We start from the raw sequence: 18,601 nt of genomic DNA, 5'->3' as shown, positions 1-18,601 counted from the left end.
TTTCTAGCACTATTCATGGCCGAATTGATCAAGTCAACCAACTCCTTGAATTGGATCATCAGAAGAGGGGTGGTGCCCGATATACTGCACTAGATAAATGGACCAACCAATTAAATTCTCTCAACCAGGCTGTAGTCAGTAAACTGGCTTAACAGAGAACAAGCTTTCACAGACGTACTTAATGCAACAGTGCAGAGATGTAATCCTTAAAAGAACTGGGAATGGCAAAACTACTGTCGGTTGATGTGTCCTGAAAATTATTGGAGTTATGGCAGAAGTGCTTTTTTTGATCAACTGGTTTGTGTTTTGCTGCTGCATTTATCCCAAGAAAAACAGCTTTAATCTCCAGAAGAAAACCAAAATGCCATGGGATTTATGCTGTATTGACATCTTGCCCTAAACATACAACATCATAGTAATTTGTCATGGGCAACATGACCAGAGAGAAGATTTTTGTCATGATTTTAAATACACTGACATGTTACCGTTGGTTAAATTTAAACATGTTTTACCTGCAGAAATTCTCTCACAAATAACCTGCAATAACTTGAAATGCATACCCTTTTGAACACTTCCTTTTCTCATGTATAAATTAAAATGTTTGCTGCATTTTGCAAAATGTCAATTCTCCAAAAATGTGTCCGTATATTTCTGTACCTGCAGTGTAGTAAAGGTTTAGATGAAACCCCATAATTATAGTGGCATACTGTCACTTAGGTTTCAAGCAGCAAAATAAACAGTGCAGCTCAGAAATTGTAGTTTGGTTCTTGATGTGTTTTTATTACATTTGGGGTTTTCGTTTTGTTTTTTAGTACCTTAGAAATTTCAGATTATTTTATCTTCGGTTAATGATTTTAAAAAGCATGGGAGCAAATAAGTTGGTTATTTGCTTTCAAGTTTTTTAAAGTAGTCTTTATTGATAAAGTAAGGAGAACTAGTTTCTAACAAAACAATTGCATAGTACGTACTTTAAAGTGATGCTTTAAAGGAATAAAATTCTTTTTTTTTTTTCTAAGAATGATATTCCTTTTTAAAAATACTAACTCTCAGAATGTTCACTTTAAACAAATATGCCAGAACATAGACAGCTAAATGAATGTTACCCTGTATAGTGATCATGCTGGAAAATTATTTCCTAATTCCAGCAATCTACCATTGCTCAAAACCTCTTGGGTTTTGCTCTTTTAGAATTGCATCCAAAGCTAATTTAAGTCATACACATTATTAACTTTATGACACACATTGTTTCAGAAAGTATTATCAAGCTTGATTTTTTTTATGGTTACCATCACTTGGCACCAAATGATACCAAGCTTGATTTTTTTATGGGTACCATCACTTGGCACCAAATGACTTTGGACAGTTTCCAAAAATTAATCTATCTTTGAGGTAATAGTAGAAAGTATGCAGCTGGCTTTGAAGGCGATCCCAAAAGAGTTTGAAAGGTATTTTGAGCAGTGGTAGCATAGTTAGGATAATGAACTGTGGCCTTCCAAGGTGACCACCTTAAAGGAGACACAGCTCATTTGAATGTATTGAGTTTTGGATGTATTTGTTTCATTTAAAAAAAAAAAATCACATTATTTTATAGTGTCAGAAGGAAGAACTAAGATTAAGATAATTTCTTTGGTTTTTCTATTGCTTGTTATTATGTAAAAAGAAGTGAGTGGCAGTTCAGAAGGAAGACTGTTGTAACTGAAGAATGACAACCAAGAATTTTTGATCATTAAATCAGATTTTATAAACAGTGGAAGGAGCATGGACTTAAAACAAGGCATGCTTATTCGGTTTTGTCAAAATTTTACAAAAATATGTGATATATATTTATACTAAAACTATATAATCCTTAGATTTAGGAAAGCAATCAGTTAATGTCTTTAGCAGATTAAAGCAGTATTAAATACAGGTGCAACTTGGAAATTGTAGAAAACTGAAAGAAAACGGAAGACAAAATGTCTCTGGTAGGGAATAAAAAAGTTTAAGATATTATAAAATTATGTGTATTTTCTTCTCTTTTACATAAATCATTTGTGAAAAATGTGCTAAATTTTTTTTACAGGAGTGATAATAATTAGGACTTATTTTTCAGTATAAATTGGAGACCCTTTGTTACCCAAATAAAAATGACAAGTTTCTGTGCCTGTATTCAAATATGTATGCATGTGATAACTGTGGGAAGAGGCCCTGCTTAACTCTGAGTTGATGGAATTAGAATTTAAAGGATTTGAATGATGTGATTTAACCTTTACATTCCAACCTTCACAATGTCCAGTTCACCTGTGGTATCTTTGCCCCATGGCAATAGTGCATCTTCCAGTTTCTAGAGGGAAGGCATGCACTTACTATTCTTTAGGAAACTGGGCTAAGCATATAACAGTATCCAAAGTTATACCATAATCTTTAATTTAATGTAACTGTATGTATCATATAGGCTTTGTTTAATATTCCCTAAATATAAGTTTTTTTTTAAAGTTACTTGCCACATTTGTTTTAGGACACAAGTTTTTGATACATCTTAACAGTCTGGTTAACTTAAAGCTATTTTTATTTTTTCCCATTAAACATGTTCTGTGTTCCTGTGCATCTTACAGAGTTGAAATCCTTTTTTGAGATTGCTCATCAAAATATAACTAAATTTAAGGGAAGTAAAAAGATAACTGGCAAATTCTTAGCATTTTGAATTACTGATTAAATCTTTCCTTCTGTGAAAACGATAGTACCAAATAGTGTACATCATATTGTGATGTGTTTATCTCCTTTTTCTTTTACCCCAATCCTGGAAAAACTCACTCCACAGCAAACTCAGCTGCTATTTGAGGGTAATAGATAAATGTCTGCTACAAGAGTTGGATTTCCACTACTCATTCTAGCTCTTAACGTTTTTTTTGTTTTTTGTTTTTAAGTAATGTGTGGGGCTAGAAATCATGACCCTTGAGATCAAGATTTGCATGCTCTACCAATTGAACCAGCCAGGCACCCCTAACATAACTTTTTTTTTTTTTTAAGATGAGATGAATATATATGTACTAAGAATTGTTTTCATTACATGAGTCCCTTTAACTAAAGATTGATAATGTGTCCTTCAAGACTATGGAGGATCTGATCTCACATTGGGGTATAGTTTTAGTGAAGCTTGTTTTAAATGGGCTACACTGTGGGGGGCATAGTACTTTTTTATTACTTTATAATGGTTTGTTACAGACTAAAAAAACAGCTTTTCTTGATATTTAAAGTATCTATGATGGTAAAAAATTTTTTTAATTTTCTCTTTTAATCAGTAGTCTTTATAATTCTTCAGTAAATACAGGTAAGTAAACTCCTTTTGAGGTGGGGATGGGGTGAGGGTATCTAATCAGTACATGAAGCCGATTATGTTGGTAAGAACAATGGTCAGTTTAGTCCATAGGATAAAAATATATTTGCCTAGTAGAGTCCCTCTTACCTTTTTTTTTTTTTTTTTAAGATTTTATTTATTTAATTGAGAGAGAGAGAGAGAGAGCAAGCAGGGGGAGTGGGAGAGAGAAGCAGGCTTCCCGCTGAGCAGGGAGCCCGATGCGGGGCTCGATCCCAGGACCCTGTGATCATGACCTGAGCCGAAGGCAGACATTCAACCGACTGAGCCACCCAGGCGCCCCCCCCTTTTTTTTTTTTTAAAGATTTCATTTGTTTATTTGAGAGAGAATGAGATCGAGAGAGAGAGCATGAGAGACAGCATGGCGGGGGGGGGGGGGGGGGTCAGAGGGAGAAGCAGACTCCCTGCTGAGCAGGGAGCCCGATGCGGGACTCGATCCCAGGACTCCAGGATCATGACCTGAGCCGAAGGCAGTCGCTCAACCAACTGAGCCACCCAGGCGCCCCCCCTCTTACCTGTTTTAAGGGACTCAGAGATAACCACTTTTATTTATTTACCAAGATACCTTTTTAAAAATAACCTGTTTTTAAAATATTTTAATGATTTATATTTAAATAAGTCTGAAAAGTTTTCATTTGATTCAGGTCTTTAATTGAAACTTGTGCTTAAAAAACTAGTAAAGCTAGGAGTTTCATTCTTTATATGGGATTTATAAAATACCCTTTTGAAAAACTGAGATACTTTAGCAAAACACAGAAGGAATTGACTTTTAGCTATTTTGTTTCAAAGAGTTAGTGAATATTATCCAAGTACTTAGAATAAGACACTGGGTGTCAGGTCTCAGAACTTGAAGCTCAAGGACTTCGGTCTTCATTTGTGTGACCAAAATCAAAACTTTCATTTTTTTGGAGGTTTTACTTGTGTTTGCATTAGGTTCCTCTGCACACATATAACAAGAGCATCTCATATTTTGATACAAGTAGGAATCATAAGAACTTCCTTAATGTAGACATCAGAGATTCTTAACTTTTTGAATGCAAGTATATCAGGTTCTATTAATTCAAGATTATTAGATTTTACTGTATCTTCTAGCTAACATGTGCCCTTAATAGAATGGATTAACCAATGATTTAAAAATTGTGTTTACTTCTCTCTTAATCATTCAATGAGATTTGAAAAGGTTTCACTTTGGGAATTCCAAGGTAAGGTAGAATAGTAATGGCATTTGGAGAATTGAAGTTTTATGAAGCTAAGCACCACAAAACTGTCAGTGGTTCTAAATCATTGATTCTGAATATTTCTCAAAAAGCTAAAATTCAGTATCACTTAATTTGCTTTTGAATCTTGAGAAGATTTATTTAATTTAGGTAATGTCCCAAAAGAAACAAATGTGTGGTTCTCTAAATTTTTGCTTCTTTTAGAGTCATGTTATTTTAAACCTGGAATAATTAAAAATTCTGTCAAATCATATGGCCTCAAAGGTAGATGCCAGCTGTACCATAAAACCCTGTGATAGGCAAGAAAAGAATAATCTCTTAGATACTTTCTACTGGAGACAACTTTATTTCCTCTTGGCCAGGTTTTTAAATTTAAACCTTGGTCATGATTTCCACGTTAATGGCTGGCCAGTATTAGTGTGTGCGTGTGTGTGTGTGTGTGTGTACACTTACACATGTGAGTGTATATATAAGTGGGAATACAAAATCTCCCAATCCATCACGATGATTTTTTTTTCCAGTTTCCATTACTTTATCACTTACTTCTGACCCAAACATATTCCATGAAAAGAATTGCCACTGTACCAATAACTTCTTTGTCATGAATGTTTCTCATGGAAGTCAGTGTCCAAGGTTACAAAATAATCTAGAAGAATTAGGTAGTTGGGTTTTTTTTAATTTCTGAAAAAGGGCATTTTAAAATCAATTGATAAGGGTTTTATTGGACATTATCTTAACATGAATTTAGAGATTATAAAAGTAATCTGGAAGTTTTAATCATCCCATTAAGGTTGTCAAAAGTTCTTACGTGCTTACATGATATGGAAAATGCAAAATCGTTTGGTTTTGCCACATTACATAGTTGGTTGCATTACAAGTCTTCTCTGTTCTTTTTTTTTTTTTAAGATTTTATTTGAGAGAAAGCGAGCATGAGCGGGGGTGGAAGGGGAGGGGGAGAAGCTGGCTTCCTGCTGAGCAGAGAGCTTAATGTGGGGCTCCATCCCAGGACCCTGGGATCATAACCTGAGCCAAAGGCAGACACTTAACTGACTGAGCTATCCAGGTGCCCGTGTTTTAACTAGTTCTTAACTAGCATTATAAATGACAAATTCCTTGAGCTCATACTAACTAGGTGATAGAAAACATGTTACTAGAAGTGTGGCAGAGGATGTCTAGCTGTAATTAGAAGTCCCACAAGTTAACGCTGAGAATCGACTATTATGTGCAGGATGGGTCACAAGATGCTTTAAGACTTAGGTACTCAAGGATTTTTGACTGGAAATACACATTCTTTATTGGTAATAAAAGTTACATATTCTACCTCTTAAATATTTACTGTGTAAATACTAGTCTCAGCACAAGACACAGTGGCTTCAAACAGTATATATATTTGAGTAAATAATGTATACTTCTCTGAAATCGCTTTTAAGTGTTTTAAGAATATTTCTCCAAAACTAGTACTGAAAATCTTGCTCACTTTGTTTGAAATTCAGGGTTTAAATATTTTCCACTTTTAAGATTACCTTCTTGTTCTTTGAAGCAGTCATGGAGGAGCTGACCTCTCCTGAACCCTGTTTAATGATCTATCCTGGAACAATTCATGTTGCAAACAAATGTCTCAGGAATTACTCCTTCAATATAAAATTAAACATTTCTAAGCAGGAAATTAAGCCAAGGAAGGAAGTGGAGGAAAAATGTACTCTCCCAAATCCTTGTTATGGTGCTTTAAAATGAACCCTTTAGGGCTGCAACATCTAAGAAAACACTTGTGGGGCGCTTGGGTGGCTCAGTTGTTAAGCCTCTGCCTTCGGCTCAGTTCATGATCCCAGGGTCCTGGGATCCAGCCCCGCGTCAGGCTCCCTGCTCAGCGGGAATCCTGCTTCTCCCTCTCCCACTCCCCCTGCTTGTGTTCCCTCTCTCACTGAGTCTCTCTCTGTCAAATATATAAATAAAATCTTAAAAAAAAACAAAAAACGTGAATTTATTATGTATCCAAAAAATAATGGTCTCAGGTGTAATCTTCAACCTAAGGGAATGGGCCAACCCTAATCTCAAAATATGATAAGGAAATCAGACAGCTTCTGAAAGTCAAAAGAATTTCCGGGCTAAGGCTTGTGGCCAAGGTTCCAATGTAAATTTATAAACCAATCTCCTTTGGCCTTCTAACTTGTGGGAGTCAAGGAAAGGAATTAGGCAGATGAAGTACTTCTCTTTGGGCTACATTTCTAACAGCAGTGGTAGTTGCTATGTTGATAGAATTAGCCCAGGAAGGAACTACCTAAGCAATATATACATCAAAATATCCTGAGTTGTATTTTTGTTTACTTAATAGTTTTATGGTCCAGGGTGCCTGGGTGGCTCAGTTGGTTAAGAGTCTGACTCTTGATCTCAGCTCAAGTCTTGATCTCAGGGTCATGAGTTCAAACCCCCACCCAGAGTGGATCTTACTTTAAAAAAAAAAAAAAGTTTTATGGTCCCAACTCAATTTTTAGAGTAATGAATGGAGGCTTATAGTTTTCTTTGTAGAAACCTATTTTTTTTATTTTTTTTTATTTTTTTTTTTTTTTTTTTTTTTTTTAAAGATTTTATTTATTTATTTGACAGAGAGAGAGATAGCGAGAGCAGGAACACAAGCAGGGGGAGTGGGAGAGGGAGAAGCAGGCTTCCCGCCGAGCAGGGAGCCCGATGTGGGACTCGATCCCAGGACCCTGGGATCATGACCTGAGCCGAAGGCAGACGCCCAACGACTGAGCCACCCAGGCTTTATTTATTTATTTGAGAGAGAGAGAGCATGAGCAGGGGGAGGGGCAGAGGGAGAGCAGACTCCCTGCTGAATAGGGAGCCTGATGCGGGTCGATCCTGACACTCCGGATCATGACCTGAGCTGAAGGTAGACACTTAACTGACTGAGCCACCCAGGTATGCCTGTAGAAACCTATTTTAAGTTTTTTTGTATAATTGATCCACTGTAGGTTACTGGCCTTCAACCAGAGAAGGGTTACCTATCTTAGACCTGTCAAAAGTGACTTCTGAACAAACATAGATTACAGACTGATGTACTTTATTGGATAGGGTAGGATTGATATTTAAAACCTGGTCTTTCCCCCTTCTCATTATTGTTGTCTTCACCAAGAGGCAGGAAATAAATCTGAAAGTGCTAGAATACTAAAAGACTTTCCCTAACCCCTTTATCTTTATTTAACAGGTATTTATTGTATGCCTGCTAAGTCCTAGGGACTATGTGCTATGTCCTAAAATTGAAGAATACCATAAGGCACAAATTATCCCTGTGCTAAAAGAGCTTAGTACCATGGGGAGAAGCAGATAAACAAGATAATTTTTGATAGAGAAAAATTCTGTCAAACAATAAATGAAGGTGGGAGAGGCACCTCTGAGTATGTGAAAGTTGACTTCACACATGAATGAGGAAAAGGAGCTAAAGAAAGAGTAGTCCAGTCAGACATTAAGTCCATCTGAGGTGGAATGGGTATATCAAATTCAGGCAAGGTAGAGTATGCTGTTCAGATGGGAAAGGTGGTCAGGGACTAGATTGTGGGTAGCCTTATATTTTTCAATAATGGGTTGAGATTTTATTCTCAAATTATTGGAAACCATTGGAAATTTAAATTCTGATAAAGTATTTTAAAAGATGATTCTGGCTATTGTGTGGAGAAATTATTATATGAGATAATAGTGTGACCAGGCAGAAGTAAGAACCCATTGCAGAAGTCTATGATAGGTAATAGAGGCTTTTAGATTGGATTTGGAAAAAATCTTTAAAAAAAAATAAAAAATAATAAAAAAATAAAATAGAGTGTTAGTGTTAATTAAAAAAAAAAAAAGAAGAAGTACACAGAATCAGGATAGGCCAACAAGACTTGCTTATGAATTGGAATTGAGGGTTATAAAGGAAAGAGAACAAGGTTCCTAGTTTCTTACTGAGCAACTCGTAGATAGGTGTATTATTAAAAAAAATGGGAAAACTAGGAAAGCCTAATTTTGGCAAAAGAGGCAGACAAAAGACAAAAGACACCAGAGTGGACTAGAAACTTGGAAATAAATAGTAGTATCACAGAAGCTAGGTTATTTTAAAACTGATCAACTGTGAATGTTGCTGAGAGGTTAAATAAGATAAGGGGTGAGACGGCCCTAGGATTTAGCAAGATAGTCTTTGGAGAGGCTAATGCGTGATGGCTATGTTCCAGCTCTTCTGGAGGAACTGTGAGGAACTTCTTTAAACAATCACTGTCCTTTATTTCTTATAAATTGAAGGTTTAAAAAAAGTCTATTTTTTACATCTTCTGAATGTTAAGCTGGAGAACTTAGGAAATTTTGAAAAGAAAAAGCAGACTTCTTACAAAATGTCTCTTCCTTATAAGATATTTAAAACCCATTTTCCCCTTTCCAACACTATATAAGCATTTAATTTAAGTTTTCTCTTTGACACCTATTAACTATGAAATTGTCTCAAATTATGTCCCTACAAAAGCTGTCAAACCTTTCTAGTGTTTATGAAGAATGTATTGGTAATATATGTAAAAAAAAAAAAAAGCCCTTTCAGCTTATCAATTTTCATTATATCTTGGGATAGCAGTATAACTGGATGTTAATGTCACCAAAATCATGAATTCTTGAAATGTTTGGATTTGTCTCCAAGGAACTTGTTCAAATATAAACAACACTGTGACAATTAAGGGTTGGTATTTGAGTAATCTCAAACCGTCAGTGGAACAATATACCTTATCCAGAAATTATTTTATCTGAAGGTTCACATTTGCTTATATACTTGAATGCTCATAAAGCAAGTAGAATAATCAAATTTACAGATTATCATATCTCAGAATTATGGTAGTCATTTTCCACAATTAAAAACCTGGCTGGCTCAGTTGGTAGAGCATGCAACTCTTGATCCAAGGTCATGAGTTCAAGCCCCACACTGGGCATGAAGCCAATTTTTTAAAAAAAATTTTTTAAATAAATAAAAACCAGGAAACAATTGGCAAGTAGGATTCTACTTCTGAGGATAAAATACCTGAACTCTAGGACAGAGGTTGCCATCTTAAAGATGTCTTTTGCAGCTTCCTAGCAGAGAGGAGTATGATAAAGTTGAAAGATCTGAGGAACAGGGGATCTGCATTCTTCAGTTGGCCTTGAATTGAGACCTTCTCACTTAACCTCTCTGAACTCCCAATTTATTTAGTTCAATGAGTCTTTTTAACCTCGGGTATTCAGAATTGAGAAAATCATAATCCGTGGCATATGGTACACTATCATGTCTTTTCGGTCTATTTTCCATGTATTTAGATATGCATATATCTTAAAAATAATTTGCATGTCTATTTTTAATTTCCATAAATGATATAAATTTCATTCTCTTTTATCTATGTTTTCAAATCTAGTTCATTACTACTGTTTTGTCTCTTCTATCTCAAATGTCACAATTTACCTACTCATTTCTCCAGTGATAGACATCTGTATTCCTTCCAAATCTTTACTACATAGATAATTCTATGATGGATATTTTATACCTATATCATTATGGACTTGTGCAAAAATTACTCTGGGTGTATTTCTGGAAATACTGGGTCTTCGGGCTTAATACTTAATTTTGCCAGGTACTGCTGGATTATTCATCAAAATGGCTGCACCACTTATGTTCTAACCAGTAGTACATGAGAGTTCTGGTTTTCTTCTCTCCTTGACAGCCCTTGATAATATCTAACTTTCTAGAATGACATTTTAAAAATCTCTTGATTTTAACTTACATTTTTTAAATTATTAATAAGCTTGAACATCTCTTCATACACTTATTAGCCACTCAGGTTTTCCTTCCTAAGAACTATTTACTCTTCACAATCTGTTATTGGCTTCCTATTTTTTAATGATTTTGGACGTCACTGTATATTCTAGATATTAACTCCTTATCTGTTTTATTTTAGACTTGCAAATATATTCTGAAGCTCTGTCTCTGGTTTCCTTCATTGAATAGAAATCTTTCATTCTGATGTTACATCTATTCATTCCCCATCCCCCCTTCAATCCTAATTTTTCGGATCTTAAGTCCTTTCTTACACTAGTATCACAAAAATTCTCTTTTATAGTTTTATAGTTTCCTCCTTTATATTTAGTTCTCTTTATGGAGCTTATTTTGGTGCATAGTTTGAGATAGGAATCAAGCTTTATTTTTTCTGTGTAATGAGCTAATTTTCCCAGTACCATCTACTAAATCATTATTCTATATTAATTTGTGATGCCACCTTTTTCAGCTACCAAATTTTTACATACACAAGGGTATATTTCTGGATTCTCCAATCTGCCAACTGTTTTATTTGTTTCTTCAACAGTGTCACCTTGTGTTTTTATCACTGAATTGAGTAATGTCTTAATTACAGGAGAATCCCCAACCAATTTGCTGCTCACTTTGAAATTAGTCTTTGTAGACCTTCGTTTTTCTATATCAATTTTGGAATACCTTCGTTGAGTCCCTTAAAGCCCTGTAGAGTTTTAATTGGAATTGCCTGGATTTGGAGATTAATTTAAGTCTCTTTTTATGTCATTTAAGAATGTCTTCAGTTTCCCTATAAAGATCTTGAGCATTCTTTGCTATATCAACTTCTGAATCTTTATAGTTTAATGCTATTTTATTTATAAAATATTTTCTAGTTGGTTATTGTTGGGGTAGAAGAATGATATTAATACTTGCATACTGATTTTTTTTTAATCTGCCAGCCTTATTTATTCTATCAATGGTTGGTCTGCTGATTCACCTGTGTTTTTATGTAGATAATTATATTATCAAGAAAATAATCATATTTTTGTGCATTTCCTTCTATCCCTATACCTCTTATTTCTGTCTTATCTTACTGCATTGCTCAGGCTCTCCAAAAATATATGGAACAGAAGGGATGACAGCTAACCTTCTCATCTCAAAGAAAAAGCGTCTTGAGTTTCTCCATTAGGTATGAGGTTTAGGTTCGGTTTGGGGGAGTCAGCTTTCATTAACTAAAGTTTCCTTCTATTTCTAGTCTCCTAAGAGGCATGTGTATTTTTTTTTTAAATCATAAATAGGTTTTGAGCTTTATTAAATGTTTCTGTACCTAGTAAGATGTACCTAAATCCAGGATTTTTCTCTTTTAGTCCATTCACGGAGTGAATTACACTCATAGGTTTTCTAAAATTAACTCATCCCTACGTTCTGGGATAGATGCCAACTGTAAATTGTATATTCTTTTTCAGTACAGTGTTGGATTTTCTAGCCAACATTTTTTTTTAAGATTTTATTTATTTATTTGACAGAGAGAAACACAGCGAGAGAGGGAACACAAGCAAGGGGAGTGGGAGAGGGAGAAGTAGGCTTCCCGCCAAGCAGGGAGCCCCATGTGGGGCTTGATCCCAGGACCCTGGGATCATGACCTGAGCCGAAGGCAGACGCTTAATGACTGAGCCACCCAGGCGCCCCTAGCCAACATTTTATTTAGAGGTTTTCCATCTATGTTCTGAAGTGAAATTAGCCTATAATTTTCTCTTCTTAGGATATCTTTAATCAGTTTAGTTATCAAGGTTATTTTATATCATAAAATGAATAGGCACATTTCAATTTATTTCTGTTTTTTTAAAACAATATGTATAATAGGATAATCTATTCCTTGGAAGAACTCACTTGCAATGCTGTTTGGACTGAGACTTTTAAGAAATAGTAAGATTTCTAAGTTACTTTTTCAATCTCTTTAATGATTATTCATCTTTTCAAATATGCTGATTCATCTAATCAAATGTTCTGCTTTATCTTATGCTATTTTAGCATTTCATTTGTTTTCAGAAATACATCTATTTTGTCTACATCTTCACATTTATTAGGATATACAGTGATCTTTGAACAACATGAGTTTGAACTGCATGGGCCCACCTATGTGCAGATTTTTTGTTTATAAATCCAGTACAGTATTGTAAATACATCTTCTCTTCCTTATGCTTTTCGTAATAACATTCTCTTCTTTAGCTTACTCTATTGCAAGAATACAGTATATAATACATATAACATACATGATATGTGTTAATTGATTGTTTATGTTATCAAAAAGGCTTCCAGTCAAGAGTAGAGTATTAGTAGTTAAGTTTTTAGGGAGTCAAAAGATATATGCAGATTTTTGACTGTGGTAGGTCAGGCTTGGCACCCTTAACTCCCACATGGCTCAAGGGTCAACTGTAGCTTGTAATTTTCTTTTTTAAATATCCATTATATTTAGCTTATTTTCTCCTTTTTATTCTAATATGTGTTTCTTTTGTCTATCTTATTAGCCTTTTCAAAGTACTAGCTTTTGGTTCATCTTTATTATTGTTTTTATTGTTCTCTCTTTGATGTCTGCCCCAGTATGTATTATTTCCTTTATTTTCTTTTCTTTAAATATCTATTATGACTCTCTTTTATAGCTTCTTGAGTTGAATCATTTTTAAACTTTGTTAAAATTTGCTCAAAACTGTTAACATATAAAGTTTTAGTTGCAAAAAAAAAAAAAAAGTTTTAGTTGCTATTCATTTCCTTTTTTAAGCCAAGAAACTTTAAGCCACACCCCATTCATCAGTGTAGGCTTTGTTTTTAGTTCCCAAACATGGAATATTTCCAACTACCATTTTAATACATTCTATTTAGAGAATATAATCTGGTGATATTGTTTTTCTGAACATACTGAAATTTACTTTGTAGCTTGGTAAAGACACTTTTTGTGATTTTTCCATTTATGCTTTAAAATAATGTATATTCTGGGGGCGCCTGGGTGTCTCAGTTGAGCATCCGACTTGATCTCGGCTTAGGTCTTGATCTCACAATAGTGGGTTTGAGCCCCAACTTGGGCTCCATGCTGGGCATGGGTGGAGTCTACTTTAAAAAAATAAATAACGTATATTCTGTAACATTCTTCTCAAACTATTTGGTCAAGTGTGTTGTTATTTGTTTGATGTATCCATTTCACAGAGGAATTTATTAAAATCTTCAATGATAACTGTTGATTATTTCTTCCTGTAATTCTGTCACTTGTTACTTTATATATTTTAATGCATAACTGTTAGCTGTATATATGTTCGTATAGTGATATCTTGTTGCTTTCACCAGTAAATATTTTTCTCTTTATCACTTACGATCTTTTTCTTTATGGTCTGTTTTGTCTTGTATTACAATCACTCCTTTAGCTTTTGCTGTTGTTGCTTATATTTGCCTGGTATATTTTTCTGTCTTTCATCTTCAACCTTTTCATATTCCTTTTTTTTTTCCTTTGGACAGGTGTTCTTGTAGACAACATATTAACATATTACTGGATTTTAATATCTTAAAATTGAATTGAGGGTCTCTTTTGATGTTTATTTAAAAAATTTTTAAATTAGAGTTATTTTAGACTTGTTTCTGTCATCTATTTTTTTGTATTTTTTTTCTTCAGTAGTTTTATTTTGAAATGATTTTAGATTTATAGAAGAGTTGCAAATATAGTATGGAGAATTCCTATGTCCTCTTCACCCAGCTTCCTCTAATATTAACTTCTTATATTATCATGGTACATTTATGAATTTTAAAAACTTATCTCAGTATCTATTTCTTTTGTCTTTTCATCAACAAAATAAAGTACCTTCACATTTTCCCCCACCTCCCTCTGGCTTATCCCCTTCTGCCCAACCATCATGTTGGAATCCTTTAGAATTTTAGTTTCAGAATACATTTGAACACATTGATCATTGCTTAAACAACAACAACAACAAAAAGTCTTCATTCATTTCTTGCTGAGTACATTTAGAGAGGATCTTGTGTGATAATTATTCCGAGTCCCTGATATGCCTGTGGATATCTTGACTCATTTTTATATATAAATGATAATTTAGCTAAAACGAGGTTCAATTTTTTTTCCCCCTCAAAACTTTAAACACATTATCCTGTTGTCTTTTTGCATCTAGTATTGCCAATAGAGAAATTTGATATGGTCTGACTTTTATTACTTCACAAGTAATCTGGTTATACCTTCTCAAAGTTTCTTTAATGTTATTTTATTTCATTTCAATATGTTTAGGTGAGAGGTTTTTGTCTGTTGTGTTTTTATTATCCATTCTGTTTGGTATTCTTTCAATATAAAGCTTATATCTGTATTTAATTCTAGAAAATTGTCATTACTTCTTGAAAGATCTCTTCCCTAGCATTACTCCTTTCTTTCATCCCTAGAAACCTATTAAATGTGTGTTGACATTTACACTCTTGTCTTTCATGTATTTAACTTTTTTTTTTTAAGACTCATTATTTATTTGAGAGAGAGATCACACGCATGTGCATACAAGCAGAAGGAAGGGGCAGGGGAGAGAGAGAATCTCAAGTAGACACTGCACTGAGTGCAGAGTCCAGTCTCAAAACCCAGAGATCATGACCTGAGCCAAAACCAAGACTCAGACGCTCAAACTATTGAGCCAGGCACCCTCATGCATTTAACTTATTTTCCATTCTTTCCAACTTTTTCTCCTTCCTGATCTATCTGCCTTTATGACCTATATTCAGTTCACTAATTTGTTCTTCAGGTATATTTATTCTATTATGTAACCCATTCACTAAATGCTTTGGACTTATTACTTCTCCTTAGTGTATTGTTTTCCTTTTATCTCTTTGGAAGTTATATACGCTTTTAACATTCTTTTAGTTGTTATTCTAGATTCTTGATTTATCAAATTTTAATGTCTCTATACATTGCAAAGAACTTTGTTGTCTTTTATATAGTCACTATTTTTATTTTCCTGCATATTTACTAATAGTCTTGCTCTTTATTCATTCTTGCATTTCTGACTTTCCATCTGGGATCATTTTTCCTTCAGTCTGCACAGCACTTATTGGTATTTTCTTACTAAAGAAGTAGGTCTAATACTAACTAGAACTGCTGATGATGAATTCTCTTGGTTTTTGTTTATCTGAAAATGTCTTTATTTCATCTTCATTTTTGAAGGATATTTTCACTGGGTATAGAAATCTAAGTTTGCTGTTATTTTCTAATTTTCCTTTCATTGCATTGATCATACTTCACTGTTTTGTGCTTTTTGTTATTTCTTCTCTTCCCAGTTTTATCAGATAAAATTGACATATAACATTATATTAATTTAAGGTGTACAACATAATTATTTGATACATATATATATTGCAAAATGATTACCACAATAACTTTAGTTAACATCTGTCACCTTGCTTAGTTACAATTTTTTTTTGTGATGAGAATTTTAAGATCCACTCTCTTAGCAACTTTCAAATATACAATACAGTATTATTAACTATAGTCACTATGTACGTTAATCCCCAGAATTTAATCATCATATAACTGGAAATTTGTAAATTTTGACCACCTTCCTCCATGTTTAGTGTTTCTACAGAAGAGCCAACTGTCAATTTAATTGTTTTGCCTTTGAAGATTATCAGTCATTTTTCCTTTGGCTGCTTTTATACTGTTCTCTTTGTCTTTGATTTTCTACAGTTTCACTATGATGTTTCTAGATGTAGACTTCTAAAAAAATTATTGCAATTAGCTTTTTTCAGGTCTCTTGTATCTGTGCATTGACATCTTTCACCAGTTTTAGCAGAATATTAACCATTGTCTTTTCAAGTATTTCTTGTACTCTGTTTTCCCTCTCCTTTCCTTCCGAGACTCAAAAAAACCCACAAAAAACAAAACAAAAAAACTATGTTAGACCTTCTCATCTATATCTCTTACCCTAATTTTAATTTGCTCCCCCCCCCCTTTTTTTTTGCCTTCCTACACTTTATTTTGGATATTCTTTTGCCCATTCTCCAAGGTTTTTATTCTCTCTTCAACTGTATGTAATCTATTATTAAAACTAATGTAGTGAGTTGAACAGTATCCTCCTAAAACTCAGGTACACATAGACTGCAGAATGTGACCTATTTGGAAGCAGAATGTAATTAATTAAAGATCTCAACATGAAAATATCCTGGATTTAGGATGGGCCCTAAACCTAATAACTGGGGTCTTTATAAGAGAATGGGGAAGGACATCTGGACACAGACACACAAATAAGAAGGCAATATGAAGACAGAGGCAGACATTGGAATTATGCTGCCACATGCCAAAGAATGCCAAGAGCCACCAAAGGCTAGGAGAAAGACAAAGAAGAATTTTCCCCTAAAGCCTACAGAAAAAGTGTGGCCTTGCTAATACTTTGATTTTGGACTTCTGGCTCCAGAACTATGAGAGAATAAATTTCTGTTGTAAGCTGCCAACTTTATGATAATTTGTTATAGCTGTTCTAGGAAAATAATACACCCATCCATTAAGTTATTCTCTAAGAAGAACTTGGAAGAAATATAGGGCTAGGTTCCTGTGAGCCAATTAATTAACTGATCAATACATTATCTTGTTATATGTGTATTTTGTTTAAAGACACCTTATTTATTCATATTAGTTCATTAGCATTGAACTCATGGCCAATAGCACTAATTCATGCCTGAACAATCCTTACCTAACATACATATTTCCTTGCAAGGCATATTACAGCCTTCTTGCACTTAGGAACACAAGAGAGTACTTCAGCACTGTGCTTCGGGATCATTTTAAATAGGGAAGTCACCATCCAAAAGCACCAAAAGACAAAAAACATGGGAATAAATACATCTCAAAAAGGACACGTTGTCAGGATGAGAGTTAAAACAAGAATGCAGAATATCACTTCATTTAAGCTCAGTTGGAAATGTGCATCTCATGACTCAAATTTTTCACCTCTCTATGCATGTGCGTGTCTAAGAATGACCGTGAAAGCTACAGATAAATTTTAGCAAGCAGGTGAATTCACAAATATGGATGGACTCTGCAAACAATGAGAATCAACTTTAGAACTAAATCCATGTATTCTTTAACCTTCCATTAGGGAACTCAAGGTAAGGAGGGATTTCATATAACTTCAAACGTGAAGCTACAGTACTATACAGGGTTTGAATATTAGTCATTGCAGATAACGGTCTAACATTCTCATCAAATTGACTAAACTTTCTGTGGTTCCTCATAGCCAACTGGTACCAGCAGCCTAAAGCTCCCACTGTAATGTGTCTTCCACATTATGCTGTTTAGACCCAAGTAAAAGGACATCTCTCATTCTTCCTCTGTTTGTTTTTCTCCCTTCCCTGGTAGGTTACTCCCTTACCTCTCCCCTCCCCCCTTTTTTATGCAGGGTCACCAGCTCTTCCTAGCATTCTGACTCTCCAGTGGTACAGACATGGGGCCTGCCATCCCCACCACCATTCTTGCTTGTCTGCTTATAATATGGGGAAAAAAGAAAAAAGCTGAGCAGAAAACCTGGCTTAAATTAAAGTGGAACACCTAATATCAGAATAGTCAAAAATGGAAACTAATCCAAACAGTTCAATCACTTTACTGTGAGTCTTCTACTTGTTTTTTTCTCCAGGTACTTATTGATAATGTATACTTTGTACTTGTGCTACGAGCAAAATCCCGCTAGTTTCATCTGTGTTGTTGACTCTGAATTAATATATTTAAGGGTTTGATATTTATAGTGCCACTATTCTGGGAAATCAGGCATAGAGGAATAGATTGCAAGATGGTTCTGTAAAATACAGAGAGGGTCAGATGAGACTTACAGGTTCACAATGACAGAAAGAAGAGAGATTTTTTTGCTATTTTCTTTTGAATCTCTTTTACAGGAAGTCTTGTCCTCATTCATCCCAAACCATCCTTATAGGAGAGGGTTTAACAGACTCTGTCCTGTGAAGTGAAAGCAGGGGGTTCATGTTGGCCATGTGGTCTCTTTCTGTTAATCTGAACAAAGCAAGGCTTTTTCCTCATAAACTCTTCTCACACTACCCATATATAGGCTCACTATCCATAGAGCAGTTAAAAATGATCACTGTGTGGGTAGAGGAGCTACAAGTTTCTGCTTCATTTTATTTTGTATACTTACTGAAGACATTTGCAGAGAAGATCATAGCTATCTGCTTACCTGAGAAGGATTCTACCAAAAACTGGCATTTTGTCATGTCTTAGCTAAGACT

The 18,601-nt window shown here is 34.5% G+C and overlaps 1 protein-coding gene across 2 annotated transcripts in view; it reads left to right on the top strand.

The window, feature by feature from the left end:
• The window catches only part of COPS2 (COP9 signalosome subunit 2), a 33,884-nt gene extending 31,217 nt beyond the window's left edge, over positions 1 to 2,667 (top strand). For both annotated transcript variants that reach the window (XM_032417955.1, XM_032417956.1), the window contains exon 13: positions 8 to 2,667. In XM_032417955.1, coding sequence (XP_032273846.1) covers positions 8 to 152 — 145 coding nt within the window. In that variant the 3' untranslated portion in view covers positions 153 to 2,667. The remainder of the gene's footprint in view (positions 1 to 7) is intronic.
• Positions 2,668 to 18,601: the final 15,934 nt, after the last annotated feature.

The sequence above is a fragment of the Phoca vitulina genome, unplaced genomic scaffold (genome assembly GCF_004348235.1).
Source record: "Phoca vitulina isolate PV1807 unplaced genomic scaffold, GSC_HSeal_1.0 scaffold20, whole genome shotgun sequence".
NCBI classification, from domain to species: domain Eukaryota; kingdom Metazoa; phylum Chordata; class Mammalia; order Carnivora; family Phocidae; genus Phoca; species Phoca vitulina.
This window is presented reverse-complemented; position numbering and strand designations above follow the sequence as displayed.